We start from the raw sequence: 15,544 nt of genomic DNA, 5'->3' as shown, positions 1-15,544 counted from the left end.
AGTACTTCAGTCTGTGCTTGTATTGCTTTGGTGCAACTGATAGGCTGTTGTGCCGGTAAGAATCTCGGGCATTTCAGATGTCATCTTGTTATTACTTTCAGTTCACACAACACGAGTGCTGCCTGGATTGCTGCTAAGCTTACTGCAGCTGTGAATTTCTCATAGAATTACATCTGAAGAAGGAGAAGTAGCCAGATGTGAATTCAGGTAAGGGCCTGAGCCCATGGAACAGGGATGCCACGGGGGCTTCAATCCAGCAAGGTGAATGCTGAGTGCATTGCAGAACAACATTCATTGCACATTTGGACATCTTAAGTGTCTGCTTATGATGGTGAGGATGTACAGCAGATTAGGCAGAATGAAATATTCATAGAATGGCCTGGGTTGAAAAGGACCACAATGACCATCTAGTTTCAACCTCCCTGCTATGTGCAGGGTCACCAACCACCAGACCAGACTGCCCTGAGCCACATCCAGCCTATATATAAATATTCTGTGATGCTCATTGAGCAGCAGAATGAGGAATGGTGCATGACTCATATCAAGCAGAGCTGAAGGTACAATATTTGATCATCAGGCATCTCTGATTTTAATTCCTTTTGCTGTGTGTGTGTGAGATCAGGGTGTCAACAAAAAGGGACCTGTGCCCGCTGTGGATTGCTTCCACCCACCATGCTGTGCGTGCTGAAAACTTTTCAGAAATACACAGCTCAACATTTGGTGTGTTGGCAACAGAATGGGAGACCTGAGGGAGAACTCTCATTAAAATTGAAAACCTTAAAAAGCGGAGTGGGCAAATGGTTTGAGAAGGAGTGAACAGAATTCGCCATCTAGCATACTGTAAAGATGTCGAAAGAATTGCTCTTGCCATTTCTTACTTTGTGTGTGGGGGGGTGAAAACAGTAATTTATTTCCCTGAGGTTTGTGAACAACAAAGCCTGACAACTGGAAACCACTCAAGAGGTGGGCTGCTGATTTTAATGAGCACCTTCTGCATCACAGCTTCTGTGGAGGAGCCAGAACCTGCAGATCCTCACAGTGCGTCAGCAGATCTTGGTCTGTGCACAGGCGTGTGCCGAGTGCGCGCACTGCTTTTCTCTTCTTGCTTTCTCTTACAAAGGAACGCGGTATAAGCAAAGCTTGTAGAAATTACAGCAAAACTAAATTGGTGTAAAGCAGAGATTTGGGAATCTCAGTGCTGAGGTTTGTGCAGAATACTAATGCACCAATTGCCTTCCTGTTTCTAGAGGCTTTATTGGAACCTTGACACTTGAGTGAAGATCTTTGCAGTGTTGGATGCTGTTGCAGTTTCCCAAGCCTTCTTTTCTGAGGGCCCTGAAGAAATGCCTTATTTTGTTAGTGCTGCTGAAGGCCATTAGGCAGCATGTGGAAGTCATGTGGTTTTTTGTTGGTTTGTTTTTAGAAGAACAGAATTTGTGCTTCGTTGCAGCTTGGTATCCTTCTGTTTGCTGGGTGCTTACAGCAGAGGCCAGGAGGGCTGTCAAAATCTGTGCTCTGCAGCATCACAGCGGCACGAGGAGGGAAGGAATGATTGAGAACAAAACTGTTATATCTTCCTTGTCTTCCGTCCGATGGTAGTGACCTCCCTTTGCTTAGCTCCATACAAATGTAACCTGGTAGGTCATGCCAAGGGCTGGATTCTTTCAGCCTTCTCAGGGAGTGCTTTATCCTGCCTGTCTTCTTCCTCTCAGGGATCTTGAGCCGGTTAGCTGTAATCAGCATTTCTATTTACTGTTAGTAAGGGAAACATCTTCACTCTTCTGGGAAAGATCTTAAATGCTGTTACCCTCCTCTGAGGAGCATCCAGTAGAGTTCGATGTTCAGGCCACACGATGCAAAGATCTGTGTGATGCGCCCTGTGTGTCAGCCTCAACCTCCCAACTTCCAGGCATAGCGCAATGTTAAGGTTAATTTTGTTGCCAACTAGAATGTGGGAATCGTACTTTGGCTTTATTTGACAGCTTTATTTGACACAGCTTGTTTCTGTGATGTGTTCTGGCCATCCTAAGTCATTAATTCTGATTTTAGTTACACAGTTCTTAAATGCTGAAAGCGTTTGAGAAGCTGTCGCACATGGCAGTGGGGAGGTGGGCAAAGAAGATGGTTTTCATAACCATTTAAAAATAGAAGTTGACCAAAATTATCTTTGGCCCTCACCTTTGAAATAAAGGGGTAAAGAGAAATAACAGATGCATTTTTATAACAATAATTTTGTAGCATATAGATATCCTGAATGGAAGCATGTGCTATTTTTAAGGAAGTGTGTCTTTGCACCAGGAGAAGGAACTTGGGGATTTTAAACTTAGCTGTTTCATGAAGAGCTAACTGAAAATGGGGAGGAGAAGATGCTGCCTGGCATGTAATGAAGCTTTAATACAAAATTCTGTTAAAATCAATACTTAGAAATCTTGCAAACTCCTAGCTGTAACCTGCCTTCTGTGAAATGTGTTTCAAACAGGAGAGTTTTAGGCTGTCATAGGAGGTTAAAGTAAATTGAAGATAGGTAGTGCCAGAAGGTGAAGATTGGGTTCAGCTCTTCATGGGAAGCCAGAATTCAGACTTCTGGGACAGTGCTGCAGTAGATGGAAAAGCAGTGCTTTACCCCTGGTGCAGGGCTGTCCCTGGCAGTGCTGGGCTTTGGCAGTGCTAAAAATGCAGTGTTGCAATTGGTTGTTGGGAAGTGTTGTAAGTATCGAGGCGTGTAATTTGTGGCTGGAATCTCTTTCATCTTTCGAGATGTGAGTCTCTGTGGCTATCTGGAATCCCTTGTTATCCACACGTTCTATGGGCAGTTATTTCTATCAAATCCTGTAAATGTGGTCTTAGCTTTGAACTGTGTGTATACGGAATAAACAGCCTAAAATCAACAAGAGTGTTAGGCCTTGAGGCTGAATTTCTTTCCCTTATGGTAAGTAGGGTGGGTGGGTGACCCCTTCCTCATGTGTTTCCTTTTCACGTGGATCAGTAAGTGTCCTCCCAGGGACACTGTGAGTGCTTGGCTTTTTGGTGTAGCTGTGCTCTAGATGAGTCCTGCTTGGAAGAAAAGCCTCAGTTGTAGAAAATGGTTTTGAATAATGATTGCTGTGTTCCATCTAGTATCTCTACAGAATAGCATGGTTTTATTCACATTCTTCATCAGATTGTAGACACTTCTCTTGTTTATTTCCCGAAGTGCTGGTAGATCCAGAGTGAGACCATCTTGAGTCTCTGGGCCATCCCTGTGTCTGGTAGGCAAGTGCATGGCACACTGGAGGGAACTGTGTGAGGCTGGCAGACATCAGGGGGATCTTCACAGCTCAGCCTCTGACATCTCCTCCCCAGCAACAAAGATCTCGTCTTGGATGCTTGCAGCCCTGCATGTTATGACTGACTTCAGCTGGGACATCTCTGTATACAAAGAAGGCAGCCCAAGTACTGCTGTGTGTTTGCATTCAGCTTGTGTCAGATGAGTGGACGGCTCTGGGCTGGGCTGGGAATGGCTGGCTGGTGGAGTAGATTCTTGACCTTTTCCTGTTGTGTTTTCATAATATTGCTAGTGCAGGTACAGGTAGTGACTGCTTTAGTGAGGCCCAGGCTTCAAAAAGCAAAGCCCCTGATGCTGACAGAACCCAGAGTTTTCCCCTGTATCTAGTGTGAATGTTGCTTGGCACAGCTTGCTTCGAGTTTTTAAGTTTATTTAATGCAGCATAGCCCATTTGGGGTGAGGATAAAGGGGCCACACGAGAAAGGATCCTGGAGTTATGGCCACGTGAAGAAGGATCCTGGAGTTACATACCTCAGCTGTAATAACCGAAGGGAAGGAAGTGGAGAAAGCAATTTGCAAAGCTACACTTGCAAATCGTTCTAGCATAACATCATCATTACAATTATCTGTCAAAAGATTTAGTTCAATTACTTTCTCCTCGCTCTCTTGTCAAGATGGCCTTGCTCGTTTCAGGATTTTGGTACTCCAAGGAGAGGTTAGGGAAGAACAAAAACGGATTCTGCCATTAAGCACTGTCAGACAGCCCTCAGTGCGTATCGCTCCTTGAATATTCCTGCAGCTCTTTAGCGCCGTTACTTGGGGGAATCAGCAGGCAGTGAGTGCCCAGGGGAACATAAAATGCAGCGAGAAGAAATCTGCTGCCCTTTTGTAGCTTGCGGTGCAGTAGGGTGAGGGGTGAAAACTTCAGATATAAGCAGTAATTTTGAAATAATTGAGTAGCAGCATAATTGCCTTCATGTAAAAAATTATATGTGGTTCCTTAGATTTTCTTCACACAACAGTAGGCTGGCAAGTAAAATGACAAAGGAAGGATGGTTGATGTAATAAGTTCCAATTAAACGGAATAATTTCCTGAGACCTGCAGGACATGATGCTTTCCTGCTGGCTTTTCGTATTGAGCCTGTGCTGGGGGCTGCCTCTGCCATTTGGGGGTCCTCTGTTTTGTTGGTTTTTGCCTTGGTTGCTGATGCAGGTGGTTGTGCACCTTTCTGCTTAAACAGAACTGCCATAGAGCGTCAGCTGAATATTTTGATGCAGATAAAAACTTCATGCTGATTTAGGTAACTAGTCTCTGTAACCAAGAATAAGGATCCCGGTCTGAGTTCTATATCTGGTATGGAGATGGATTCCTGGAGTCTAAATGTATCAAGCCACTTAAAGTCCTGAGACTTCATGCTAAGCGTGAAGTATCTGGGGACTCTAGCTTCTAATTAAGCATCTCTCTCCTTTTTCATTTAGAGAGAAGGATGGGCTTTGCTGGTTTCAGTTTCACTACACTTGTTTTTAAATCACACGTAGGGAACCTCACTGTGCTCTTACTGTGTTTTCTTGAATGACCTTGGACTTGTAAATGAAAACATAACTTGTTCCAGTAATTACGTACAACTCAAAAGACCATTATAAAGTAGAATTTTCTCTTTTTTAAAACAATTATGATATTCAGTAGAGTGAATTAGTCTGTGAATTTTACTGTATTTTTAATAACGATCTCAAGACTTGGTTCCACTGATTTCTGGTTTTCATTTATCTGTCTTCATTTTATATTAGAAATTTCTGGAATAGTATCATTCCACAGTAGAAGCTTTTACAAGGTCACCAGTGGGGGAAAAACAAGGCTTCTGGGAGAAATGGCACAAATAACCTACCCTTACATTTTCCCAAACAGCGTAAAGTGTTCTTCTAAAGTATGAAACAAAATGAGTTGTAATTGTTGTGATTAGTCTTCTACAACATACAAAAATCTGTCAGATTAAACTCAGATTGTTTCAAATAAGAATTCGTCCTTTTCTTTTTTAAGCAAAATAATGTTTTCAGAATATTTGAAAAACAAAACCAACAACTTTTTGTGTGGTACTCAGGTAAATTATTCAAGGGCAGTTGCTTTGAGCCATGATGTTTTCCTGCCTCTGCATTAAAAAACAAACAAACAAACAAAAAGCTAACAGATGTCACTGAGTTAAGCATTGTCCTGTAATGGCTCTTTGAGAAATATTTAATTGTAGCTGCTGCATTGGTGTGGTGAAGACCTGTGATTCAGACTTCATACTATGTTTGCATTTCAGCTGCCAAAGAAAGTGAAAGATGAAGCCTCTTGTTCTCTTGGTTCTTGTGATCTGTACTGTAGTCAGCATGAATTTGAAGCTCGTGTCGAAGAGAAATTCTGGTAAGTCACAGAAAAAATGTTTTTACTTTTGGATCTGGACTTAATGCTCATTGGAACAAGTGTTGTAAATGGCTGCTTTTTGTTTTGCATATATACTTGTTCTCTTCTGGGGGAAGAAAAATTCATAAGATCTGCTTACCAGATGTTACAGGATGAATTTTATCGCTGTAATGTTCTGTTGACATGTCTTAAGCTATCCCAAAATGTCCTTGTGCTTTCATAAGGGAAAGAAAAAGAAAAGGAGGAAAAAAGTTGATCTGTTTGAGAGTCCATTAAAGTAGAGATGAATCTGGCATTGTTTTAAAAGCTGCTCTTGTATCCATGCTAACAGATTTTCTTAACTATGACTGTGGTTCTTGATGATTTTTAAGTCTGGATGGGTTTACTGTACGTTGGAAGGGCATCTTCCAAAAAGTCATGCCAGCTGTATGTGTGATCACACGTGGGCTTAACTGGGAAGAACTTCCCTGGGTAGAGCAAAGTGCTTTCTGATTATTCTGGCAGTGAAAGGTAACAAGAGCTGGTTTATGTTTATAGCTGCTTTTGAAAGGCACTAATCATAACACTTGAAGGAAGCACTGGACTGTCTCTCCTCGTCTGGGAAAGATGGTTGATGTAGGGAATGCTCCATCATTAGTTCTCCGAGAGCAAAGCGACTGCTGGTCTGTGCAGCTCTCCCTGCTCAGTGGGAACAAAGTAATCTGGAAACATTTGCCTTTCTCAGGTAATCTCAAGGGCCTGGGCAGGCAGGTGGGTTAGCCTCAGTGTTCCATAGCGTTGTTGTTCTTATGTACACAGACTGGTAGCCAATACGGTGCTGCCCTTCTGAAATAACTCCTGTTGTCATAGTGCATCTACCCTACTTTAGCTCCCTGTATGAAGATATTGCTCTCTTAAACTTGCATGCTACATGCAGTACAGACAGAAATTACTGGCTTAGTTGATGTGGCCAGTTTTAAATTTAATTTCTGTGTTTTTTTTGAAAAGGAGGAAAAGACTTTGGTCTGTCCGTAATAAAAAACTGTATTTCCCATCTCAGGCTGGGAAATACTGCTCTCTGAATCACCAGATCTTAGTTTGAATTCCTTCTGAGCTCAGTGTCTGAATGGATGTTGCTAAGCCAAACTAGTCTACAGTCTTTTGGTGTAGTTGTTGTGAGCCCTGTTTGCCCTATGATAGCAGAGGTACAAAGGTCAGGATTTGGCTACAGCGTAGTGCATGATCTAAAGCCTGCTAAGGGCAATGGTGTTTTTGTTTTACAAAACTGCTATTAATGGCCAGGCTGGGATCCCCTAGGAGATCCATAACCTGCATAGCTGAGATGCCTTGATTCACTGATGCCAGGCCATACTGCGGCTGCAAGGAAGGGCCTTTGCATCTCCTTTATCAGAAGTACACATCTGTAGAAATAAAATGTCTGTCGTTATAGCGTCATTCAGCTGACAGTTTACCTTTAATTATATTTTAGTTCATTCTATTACATTTAGCTGCTTTCTTTGATTGACTCTGCAGAATGCCTTGTGTTATTGGCAGCTGTTGACAGTATCAATACGGGGTGAGTACTGGTAGGAAAAATGCTTTAATATGTTAGCTGCTTATGGCTAAATATAGCCCACAGCAGTGAATAGTTTGTTCTTTTCATTTAATTGAGCCAGTGTATGTTCAGTGTAAGATGAAGGAGGAAAAAGCACATAAAGTAAGAACAGTTTCTTTGCAAGTATGTGATCATGTAGTTGGCTTTCACCCTTTAATATTCATTCTCTCTTGTGCTGACTTTTAGATTGCTGCGTGGAACAAACTATTGATTTTTATTTTCTTCTTCCAGTACACTGTGTATGAAACACATTTTCTGTTTCTGTAATTTCAGCACTTGCAGTGAAATTGATAATTTGACTCCCTTTCTGAAAGTGGTCTTTAGATATGAGGTGCTGTCACTTGTGGGGCCTCGCTGGGCATTGTGCTGTGAGAGGACGGGTGCTCAAGAGGCTTCTGAATTTTTGTGTCTGAGTAGAAGGTTGGAGGCAGAGGCTGTTTGCAGGCACAGGGAACAGTGAGGCCTTGTTGCTCAGTGGGGTCATGGTTCCACGCTGATGCTGTGGTTCTATAGATTTTTTTTTTTTTTTTAATATATAAATGATCTTTTTGCTGCAGGAGAGTGAGAAGGAGAAAGTGACTGTGTTTTTTTTTTTGTGTACAGTTGTCCAGAATGGCAGGATATCTGATAACAGGGGGGTAGATGGGGTGCCCAAACGATTCCACATGGACAGGATCTGTGGAGCTGTGCTCGGGGTGGGCAGTGCAGCTCTTTGTCCTGCTGGCTGTCAGCACTGGGATGTCTGAGCTGGTGGGTGTCCTTAAGAGAGGAAGGGAAGCTGTGCAGACATTTCTGTAGAGCGGTGTGAAGCAGTGCGTGGAAAGTGCTGATGCTGATGATAAAGACAGATTTGGGCTACTAGGGCAATAAACCAACAAAATTGAGGTGTCTGTGTCTCCTTTGACTTACGTAGACTGTCATCTTTTGAGCAGTATGTAGAATTGCAGTCTGAATGAAGAAAAGCTGTGAGTAGTGTTGAGTACAGGAGCAATTACAAAGTCGATTAGTGCGTGTGCAAAATCACATAATCCATTATATATTGTTTAAAAGGTAGGGAGAGGCTCAAGGAGTGAAGTTGAATGGGACTTGGGGTGGTTCAGGTATTGCAGGCTTCCCTGAGACAGTTTGAGGGAAAGCAGTGTGTCCAGAAATGCTCTATCAGTCAAACTGGAGTTGCCTTAAAGGGAACGGGGGTTTGGCTAGGAAGATGTTGGTAGAGGCTAATGGGGAAAATCTTTGAAGGCATGGAATGGAAACCTAAGGGGGAGAAAGTTGAGGGTGTGAAGTCCAAATAGCAAATACAGGCAGACACAGGAGCTGGCCAACAGGCAGGAGGCACTGAGGTGATGGATGGGAGCAGAGTGCCTAAGATAGCAAGAAGGAGGTGACAAAATGGTGCTCCAGCTGGAGGTGCAGAGTTAAAGTTTGCTGAAGAAACAGGCCTCTGGGAAGGAGGAAAAAAACCCAGCAAACCAGAACTGAAATAAATGGTCTCAGGTGCCTTTACTTGCCCTTCATTGTAGGCTCAGGTGTTCTTGTTTCCATTTAGAGGAGACAAACAGGAATGCATGTGAGGTCTATAGAATGCTGCAAAAATGACACAAACTTGTACCACAGTAAAATTGTTTGGCTTCTTCCTGCTTCAGATGCTGTGCCAAAAGAATTAAAATAGGTGAGTTAATTTAATTATGCTAGTCAGATTCTTCTTTACATGCAGCAGCTTCCAGGTGCTCCAAAAGAAATCTGTCATGTTTACAGAGTAATGATTACTGTTTGTGGTGGGGACAGAATAGTTTGCCTTGAGCGTCTGTGTGAATGTAATGTTGATTTAAGTTTCACAAGCGTTTTTTAATATTTAGGAGCTTTTTGGAAAGCTGCAAATCATCCTTTTTGTCTGCTTTGAGAAGTGAAACAGGGACTGCAGCCCTAGTAATAACTTGGAAAGGCTTTACAGGTGGAGGTTATACAAATAAACTGAGGATGTGGGAGCTGTTAGGTTCCCGGCTGGTAGGGACTTCCTTTTAATCTGATTAAGTGACTTCTCTTCCCAAGCCTTTTGTATGTAGTGCTTTGAGTACTCATAGCAGGGGATATAAAACCAATTAAAAATCATTGCATTTCTTAAGCAAAAGATGTTTCAGATTATACATTTTGGTTGACTTACTAGGCATAATTCCATTAGTGAATAATTGATGCCATTTATTGTTGCTGCATTTATCTGCTGAGCTAAAATACCTCCTCTCAGCATGCCTGAGCTCCAGAGGGCATGCCTGCCTTGTGCACTAGAGCATGGGCAGGCATCCCTGAGGCTTCTGTACGCCTCTGGCTGCAGAGCTGGGAGGAGCCTTGCTCCAGGTTGATGGAGCTTAATTAGCTCAAGTTTTTCACTTTTATGTCCTCCGAGCTGCAGAGCCAGAGTCCTCGTGCCTTTGCTGCATTGTGTCAGCAGCCCTTCATCTTCCTACTGATCGTCTTTGCTCTAGCTTGGGATTTCCCCCTGCTCCCTTCTGTGAAGATTGGTTCTTTTTCTGGTGTTGCTGTCTGATCATTTTGGCTCTGAAAAACTGCAGCGTATATGGAAGTGGAACTACCTTTGCTTCAGAGGTGATATGTGGATTTTTGCCTGGAATGGGATGTTCTGAGGAGCCTAACTCTTAAAAGTCCATCTCTCTTGCTGGAATGAGCCCCTAGGGGAGCTGCACTGTGCTCACTCGTTTGTGTTTGGTTTTTGTTGCAATTGCATCTGCCCAAAGAGCTGACTTCTGCCCATCATGTAAAATGCACGGCTATGAATTCTCCCATTTTCTGAGATACGACCAGTGTGAAAGAGGTTTTCAGCTTTTCCCTTCTGCAAATCATGCAGTAGCATAGAGGAAAATGGGAACTTGTCAGCAGTGTTCACTTTTTTTTTCCTGAAGATTGTAACTTACAGCTTCAGCAAACAAAAATAAGTCAAGATGGATGTTTCTCTAAGCTGCCGTCAAATCAGGAGCATAGAGCTGCTCTTGCACACAGCCGTGTCTGTGCACTGGTTCAGGGCTCCTTTCCATCTGTTCGGTTTCTATTGGGGAAGGAGAGGAGGACATGCTCCAGTGTTCAGTCATGTCTTGGGGCTTCAACAAGCTGTACAGCATGGGAACTCAGTGCATCTCGAGAAGGGAGCCTCAGCCTTGGCTTCTCTGCCCTGGACAGACGGAGATGTGGCTGCAAGACAGGCCTGGGTGACAGCTGGCAGCAGTCAGATATGTGCTGGAGAGGAAGAGATGCATGGAGAAAGGGAAAGAATCTGCAGGCGGTTCGGGTATTTGTAGTGACCTCAGCCTGACAGGGTTTAAATATTGAACTTATTTAAACACTCACATTTTTAGCTATTACACTCATTTAAAATGAGCTCATGTATAATTGAAACAATTAAAATATTGAGCTGATATTTAAATATTAAAGCCAAACTTCTTTCCCAAAAGAGAAACCACAACTGTATCTGAATAAAATGAATGGAGGGAATTGAATTGTTTCAGACAGCAGTAAATTACAAAGGTAGGATCTTTAGGGATGGGGAAAGTAAGAGACACATGACAGAAATGTCATTTCCTCAGTTAAAAATCTATACTCTTCTCCTCCTGGAGAAGATTTCCTGTCAGTTGTGTGGATGGCTGTTCTGCATCTAGCTGCAGTGTTAATGCTGCCTGAGCCTCTCCAGTAGACACACCTTCATGACTGAGAGATTTTCCAACCCTACGCTTTTAATTGGAATCAAAATGAGGCTTTTATAAAATGGAAAAAAATGCCTCAGATCAAAGTATCCGCCTTGCTTTCTTTAAGATCTTAGAGAGAAATTCAAAGATGTTTCAGTATTTCTGGCTGTGAGGACATGGGTCGTAGGCTGTTGCCCTTATTCTGAAACAAGCCATCCTGAGGGACAGGGGCAGTTGTTCTGCCGTGTTTTGTCCTTTCTCTTGTTCGTATTTTTTGAAGGTCTGTCTTATGTAATGTTTGAGCGAAATTATGAATAATGCAGCTGCCGACTTACCCAGGATGCAGTGAGCATGTTTGCTGGCCCCAGCGAGTCTCCTTTCGCTTAGCTATTTAAAAAAGAAAAAAAGGAGCTGGGCAGCCCAGCCACCTCTTTGAACTCGTCTGCCATTTGCAGCACAGAGGTGGTGTATCTTCCTTCCAGCGAGTTACTCTGACACACTGCATGTTGGGAGCAGCCTTCAGTGCATTTGGCTTTGGAAATATGGGATTAGGCAGGCTTTGTTTTTTATTTGTTTTTAATTTCACTCCTCGCTAAATAAGGCCTGGAGGCATAAAAGGCAACTGTGTCATCTTGCCAGCACCTGCAGCGGTGGTAGCAGAGGCTTTGCTCCTCTGCAACTCTTTTCTTGGTGTCAGGAAAGTTCTATGGAGTAGAGGCTCACGTTTGCAGAGCCTGAATTTTTGAGGAAGAGAGGAAGGACTTCAGAGGAGCAGATCTGATGGCTCAGGAGAGGACCTGAGGTGATGCCTACGGGTTGCAGCAGGTTTGTGAGGGGAGCAGAGACCATTGCTCCTGAAGTGTAAGTTGTATGCCAGGAGCACTGAGCCTGGAGGCAGAGTTCCCAGAGTGTGGGCACGGGGTTGGGGGACAGTGGGTTCACAGTAGCCCAGAAACATTAGCAGCCATCTACACTGCCCAATGGGTGTCTGTCTGAGGGGGCAGCTGTGTTACGAGTGCAGTTCCTGGCTTTGGGGTCTTTACAGAGAGAGTGGTGAGGTGCTGGAACAGCTGCCCAGAGAGGCTGTGGATGCCCCGTCCCTGGAGGTGTTCAAGGCCAGGTTGGATGGGGCCCTGGGCAGCCTGGTCTAGCATTAGGTGGGAAGGTTGGTGGCCCTGCATGTGGCAGGGGGGTTGGAGATTCATGATCTTTGAGGTCCCTTCCAACCTTGGCAATTCTGTGATTCTGTGACACATGTTCTTCTCAGCCTCCTCAGGGCCAGAAGCCTGTGTGTTGCTGTGCAGATGTGATCTGTAAGTAATGGGTAGGTGCATTATTTCAGGCCTTTCTCTAGAAGAGGGCAGGCGTGCTGTCAAGCTGTGCTCCCTGCTGCCTGTAGGATGAGTTGCAACCATGCCCAAAGCATGGGAGCTGTAATGGGACGGAGGCTCAGCAGTCACTAGGAGGATGCCAGGGCTGCAGTGATGCTGCAGTGATGCTGTGATGTGGGCTTGGGATCAGCTCCTGATCCAGCACAGCTCTATGTGCATGGGTTTTTGTGACCTGTGTATGTGTTTAAGGTTGTATGTAATTAAAGGGACATAAATAAGGCTCCTTAAATTGAACTAAGTATGAACATTAATCTATGTTCGCATATCTCTGTCTGCTGAATGTAAGGAACTTTCTCTACGTTACTCTCAGAGCAGCGCTTGCTGTTTGAGGTGTGCTTTTCAGTGGGCAGTCCTTGTGATGTTGTAGCAGAAGATTCCCTTCTGTTGGTGGTCTGTTCTGGCTGTGAGCATTCTGTGGAAGCAGCAAGCAATAAAATTGTGAGGTAGGAGATCCTGAGTCATTCTGGGAAGTAGCAATAGGAAGGAAAAATGAGATGGTGCAGTTTTTGTTATTTTTCACCACTGAGGTTTTGGAAGACTTGTTCTTATAAATAGTGAAGGAAACATCAGAGAAGTTCCTCTTTCAGAAAGTGCAGAGTTGAGTGTTTTGAGTTGCTGACCTGTGAAGTAGGAAAGAATTCAGTACAGTGCATGTATATGGAAATACTGGTATATGGACTCTGTGAGGTTTTTGTGATGCTGTTATTGCTTGCTAAAGTAGAAATGATTTACCCATCTATGAGTTGAAAGCAAAATTGAACCGATCTGTGGTGTCACTGGTGTCACCTCTAGAGCGTATGTTTTGTTAATCTCTCTTTCACATCCACTTGATTCTTTCCTACAAAGAGTATGTATGATTAGTACTTACAGTACATACTGATGTGAAAGGATACAATAGATTGAGTTGTGGTTTCAGTGCTTCAGCTCTGAAGAAAGAGACTAGTGGAAAAAGTTGAACTTCTAACTTGAGCACCTGGCTCTTTCAAGAGGTAACCAAGAGGTAACCAAGCAGCCCATGCTATGATTGCCCCATGTCAGCCTCTGCCATCCCTTCCTTCTCACTGGCCCTCCTGCGTTCCCAGTTCAGGGCAGGAAGGAAGGCACCGTGAAGGAGTTCCTGTTAGCTGTTTAAAGTACAGTATTTTTTACTTCATTCCTACCTGTGGTTACTGGCTGCCTTAACAACGTGTCCTGTGGAAGTGTTTGTTAAGACTGTATGGCAGAGGCTTTAAATGTGATGATAGTATGATTTTTGCACTGTGTGTTCTAATGGTGCCCTGTAAAGGATTCTTTATAGATCTCATGGGACTACTTGGTATTTAGGGAAACGTCTGCTACTGTGATATAAGTAAGTGTCTCTTATGCTTGTGTCTTCCGATTTTACAGATGATTTAAAAAACAAACCAACAAAAAAAAACCAACAACACCCAAATGGGAAGAAACAGCTGAAGCAATGTTCAGGTTGGCCAGCACGCTAAACATCATGTGGGGGTGAAAGCACGTTTCCCTCTGTTCTGCTTATGCCTTAGGCAAGGATGATTAAAACAGTCCTATCTCCTAGATGGGTTCTGAGGCTAAATAAATATGTGTGAAGAATGTGGTTGGAAGACCTTGGAAAGAAGGAGAAAAGTGTTAGCAATTTCTGTTATTTTTTCAGTAGAAAATGGTAAGATATCTTCTAGAAATGGGGAAGGAGCAGAGAAGCTAGGCTACAGCTAGTGCACAAAGCCAGCTGTAGCAGAATAGCTTTTGCCTCTGCCTGCCACAAGTCTGTTGTGCATTCTGGCTCTAAACTGCCCTCAGTATTTGTACTGGGGCACGTGGGAGCAAAAACCACTGAAGATTGTAAGATGACAGATGAAATACCTGAGGGACTGTGAGCCTTGGAGATGCCTCAAGTCTCTAGGGTGACTAGTTTATAGAAAGAAACTCAAAAATCTATGCATCTGTTGTTCTTCTGACCTAAACAACCATTGCTGGCCATAAAGTAATGCAGCTCTGCAGCCATCTGCACCTCAGCTACTCTGCACTGCATCTGTGCTTGCCCACTATCTGCCTTTAGATTTTTTAGCAGTAGAAGGAGCTGGAATTCTGTAGTCAGGTGTGCAAATAGCTTAAAGCAGCTTTCTCCAAGGAAACCTTGGTGTATAGTCTGTCCGGATGTTTTTTGTTTAAAGAAATGCTGGTTCTTTCATCCACATACAAACACATGTCAGATTTGAGTAAACAGCAGTTGCACAAGTTTTGTTTTATTATTTGAGAGCTGATGGGTTTTGCCCAGCATACTGAAGGTAGAACTGAGTTAATATTTATGAAGACTGATGTTAATATAGCAGGTCAGATTTTTCATGAGACAACAGAAACTGCGTGGTCTTAATATGGGCTTTTTTTTCTTTTTTGTTTTGTTGCTAATTTACTTTCTAGTCCTGAGGTTATTTGGATCAGTGTGCAAAGCTATCTCATGCGTGCTTTTGCTGTCTTACATTTTCAGCAAAATAAATAATGGGTGTTCCTGGAAGCTAAACCTTTGAGCTTACCTTTGAGCTAATGATAAGACGCAGGAAGATCACATTCTGGAGAATAGAGCTGGTCAGAATTTATTTTCAATGATGCAATTTCATTTTGAAGCTCCCCAAGTTGGGTATATTTAATAGGCAGTGGAGAACTGCTGGAATGTGGATCACAGGGATGTTCCCAGGCTCTGCATCCGAGGCAGACAGGAGTTACAACTGAAAGCTGGGACCTCTAGTCCTGAATATGGATGTAGTTGAAGCAGCTGGAAGAGCATGCAGTGGTGGGGACCTGCTGGCTCTGGAATCCTTGATGGGGATGCACTTTCCTGTGTCATATCTCACAGATTTCCTGCAGAAGAGATCTGAAAACTGAGGCAGTGAGAGTAGCTGGATCTCGTAGACTTTGTTGGGTGCAGGTGGATGGGCAGCACCCTCTGAATCTGATTGCCCTTCTCAGGCTGCAAGTACAGAGTGTGGTTTGTTGGGAAAACACATGGATTTAAAGAAGTTTTCTCAAGGCAAGGTGCTGTAGAAGCAGAGGTTTAGAAAGCTGACTTGAAGTCATGGAAAATGTATTGCAGAGTTGAGTTCTAGGATCTATTATTATTATTATTATTATTTTTTAAGAAGACTTTGAAAATCTTGTTCCATTGTACAGAACCAGAGAAACTTGGATACTGGC

At 43.3% G+C, this 15,544-nt stretch overlaps 1 protein-coding gene across 1 annotated transcript in view; it reads left to right on the top strand.

The window, feature by feature from the left end:
- Nucleotides 1-15,544, top strand: part of IL1RAPL2 (interleukin 1 receptor accessory protein like 2) — a 416,536-nt gene that overhangs the window by 78,819 nt on the left and 322,173 nt on the right. The window contains exon 12 of the mRNA XM_090150314.1: nucleotides 5,569-5,669. Within this exon, the coding sequence (XP_090006440.1) occupies nucleotides 5,588-5,669 (82 nt within the window). The 5' untranslated portion in view covers nucleotides 5,569-5,587. The remainder of the gene's footprint in view (nucleotides 1-5,568; nucleotides 5,670-15,544) is intronic.

The sequence above is a fragment of the Phasianus colchicus genome, chromosome 14 (genome assembly GCF_987193195.1).
Source record: "Phasianus colchicus chromosome 14, bPhaCol1.hap1.1, whole genome shotgun sequence".
Classification (NCBI taxonomy): domain Eukaryota; kingdom Metazoa; phylum Chordata; class Aves; order Galliformes; family Phasianidae; genus Phasianus; species Phasianus colchicus.
Note: the sequence above shows the minus strand (reverse complement) of the source record. Positions and strands in the feature narration are given on the sequence as shown.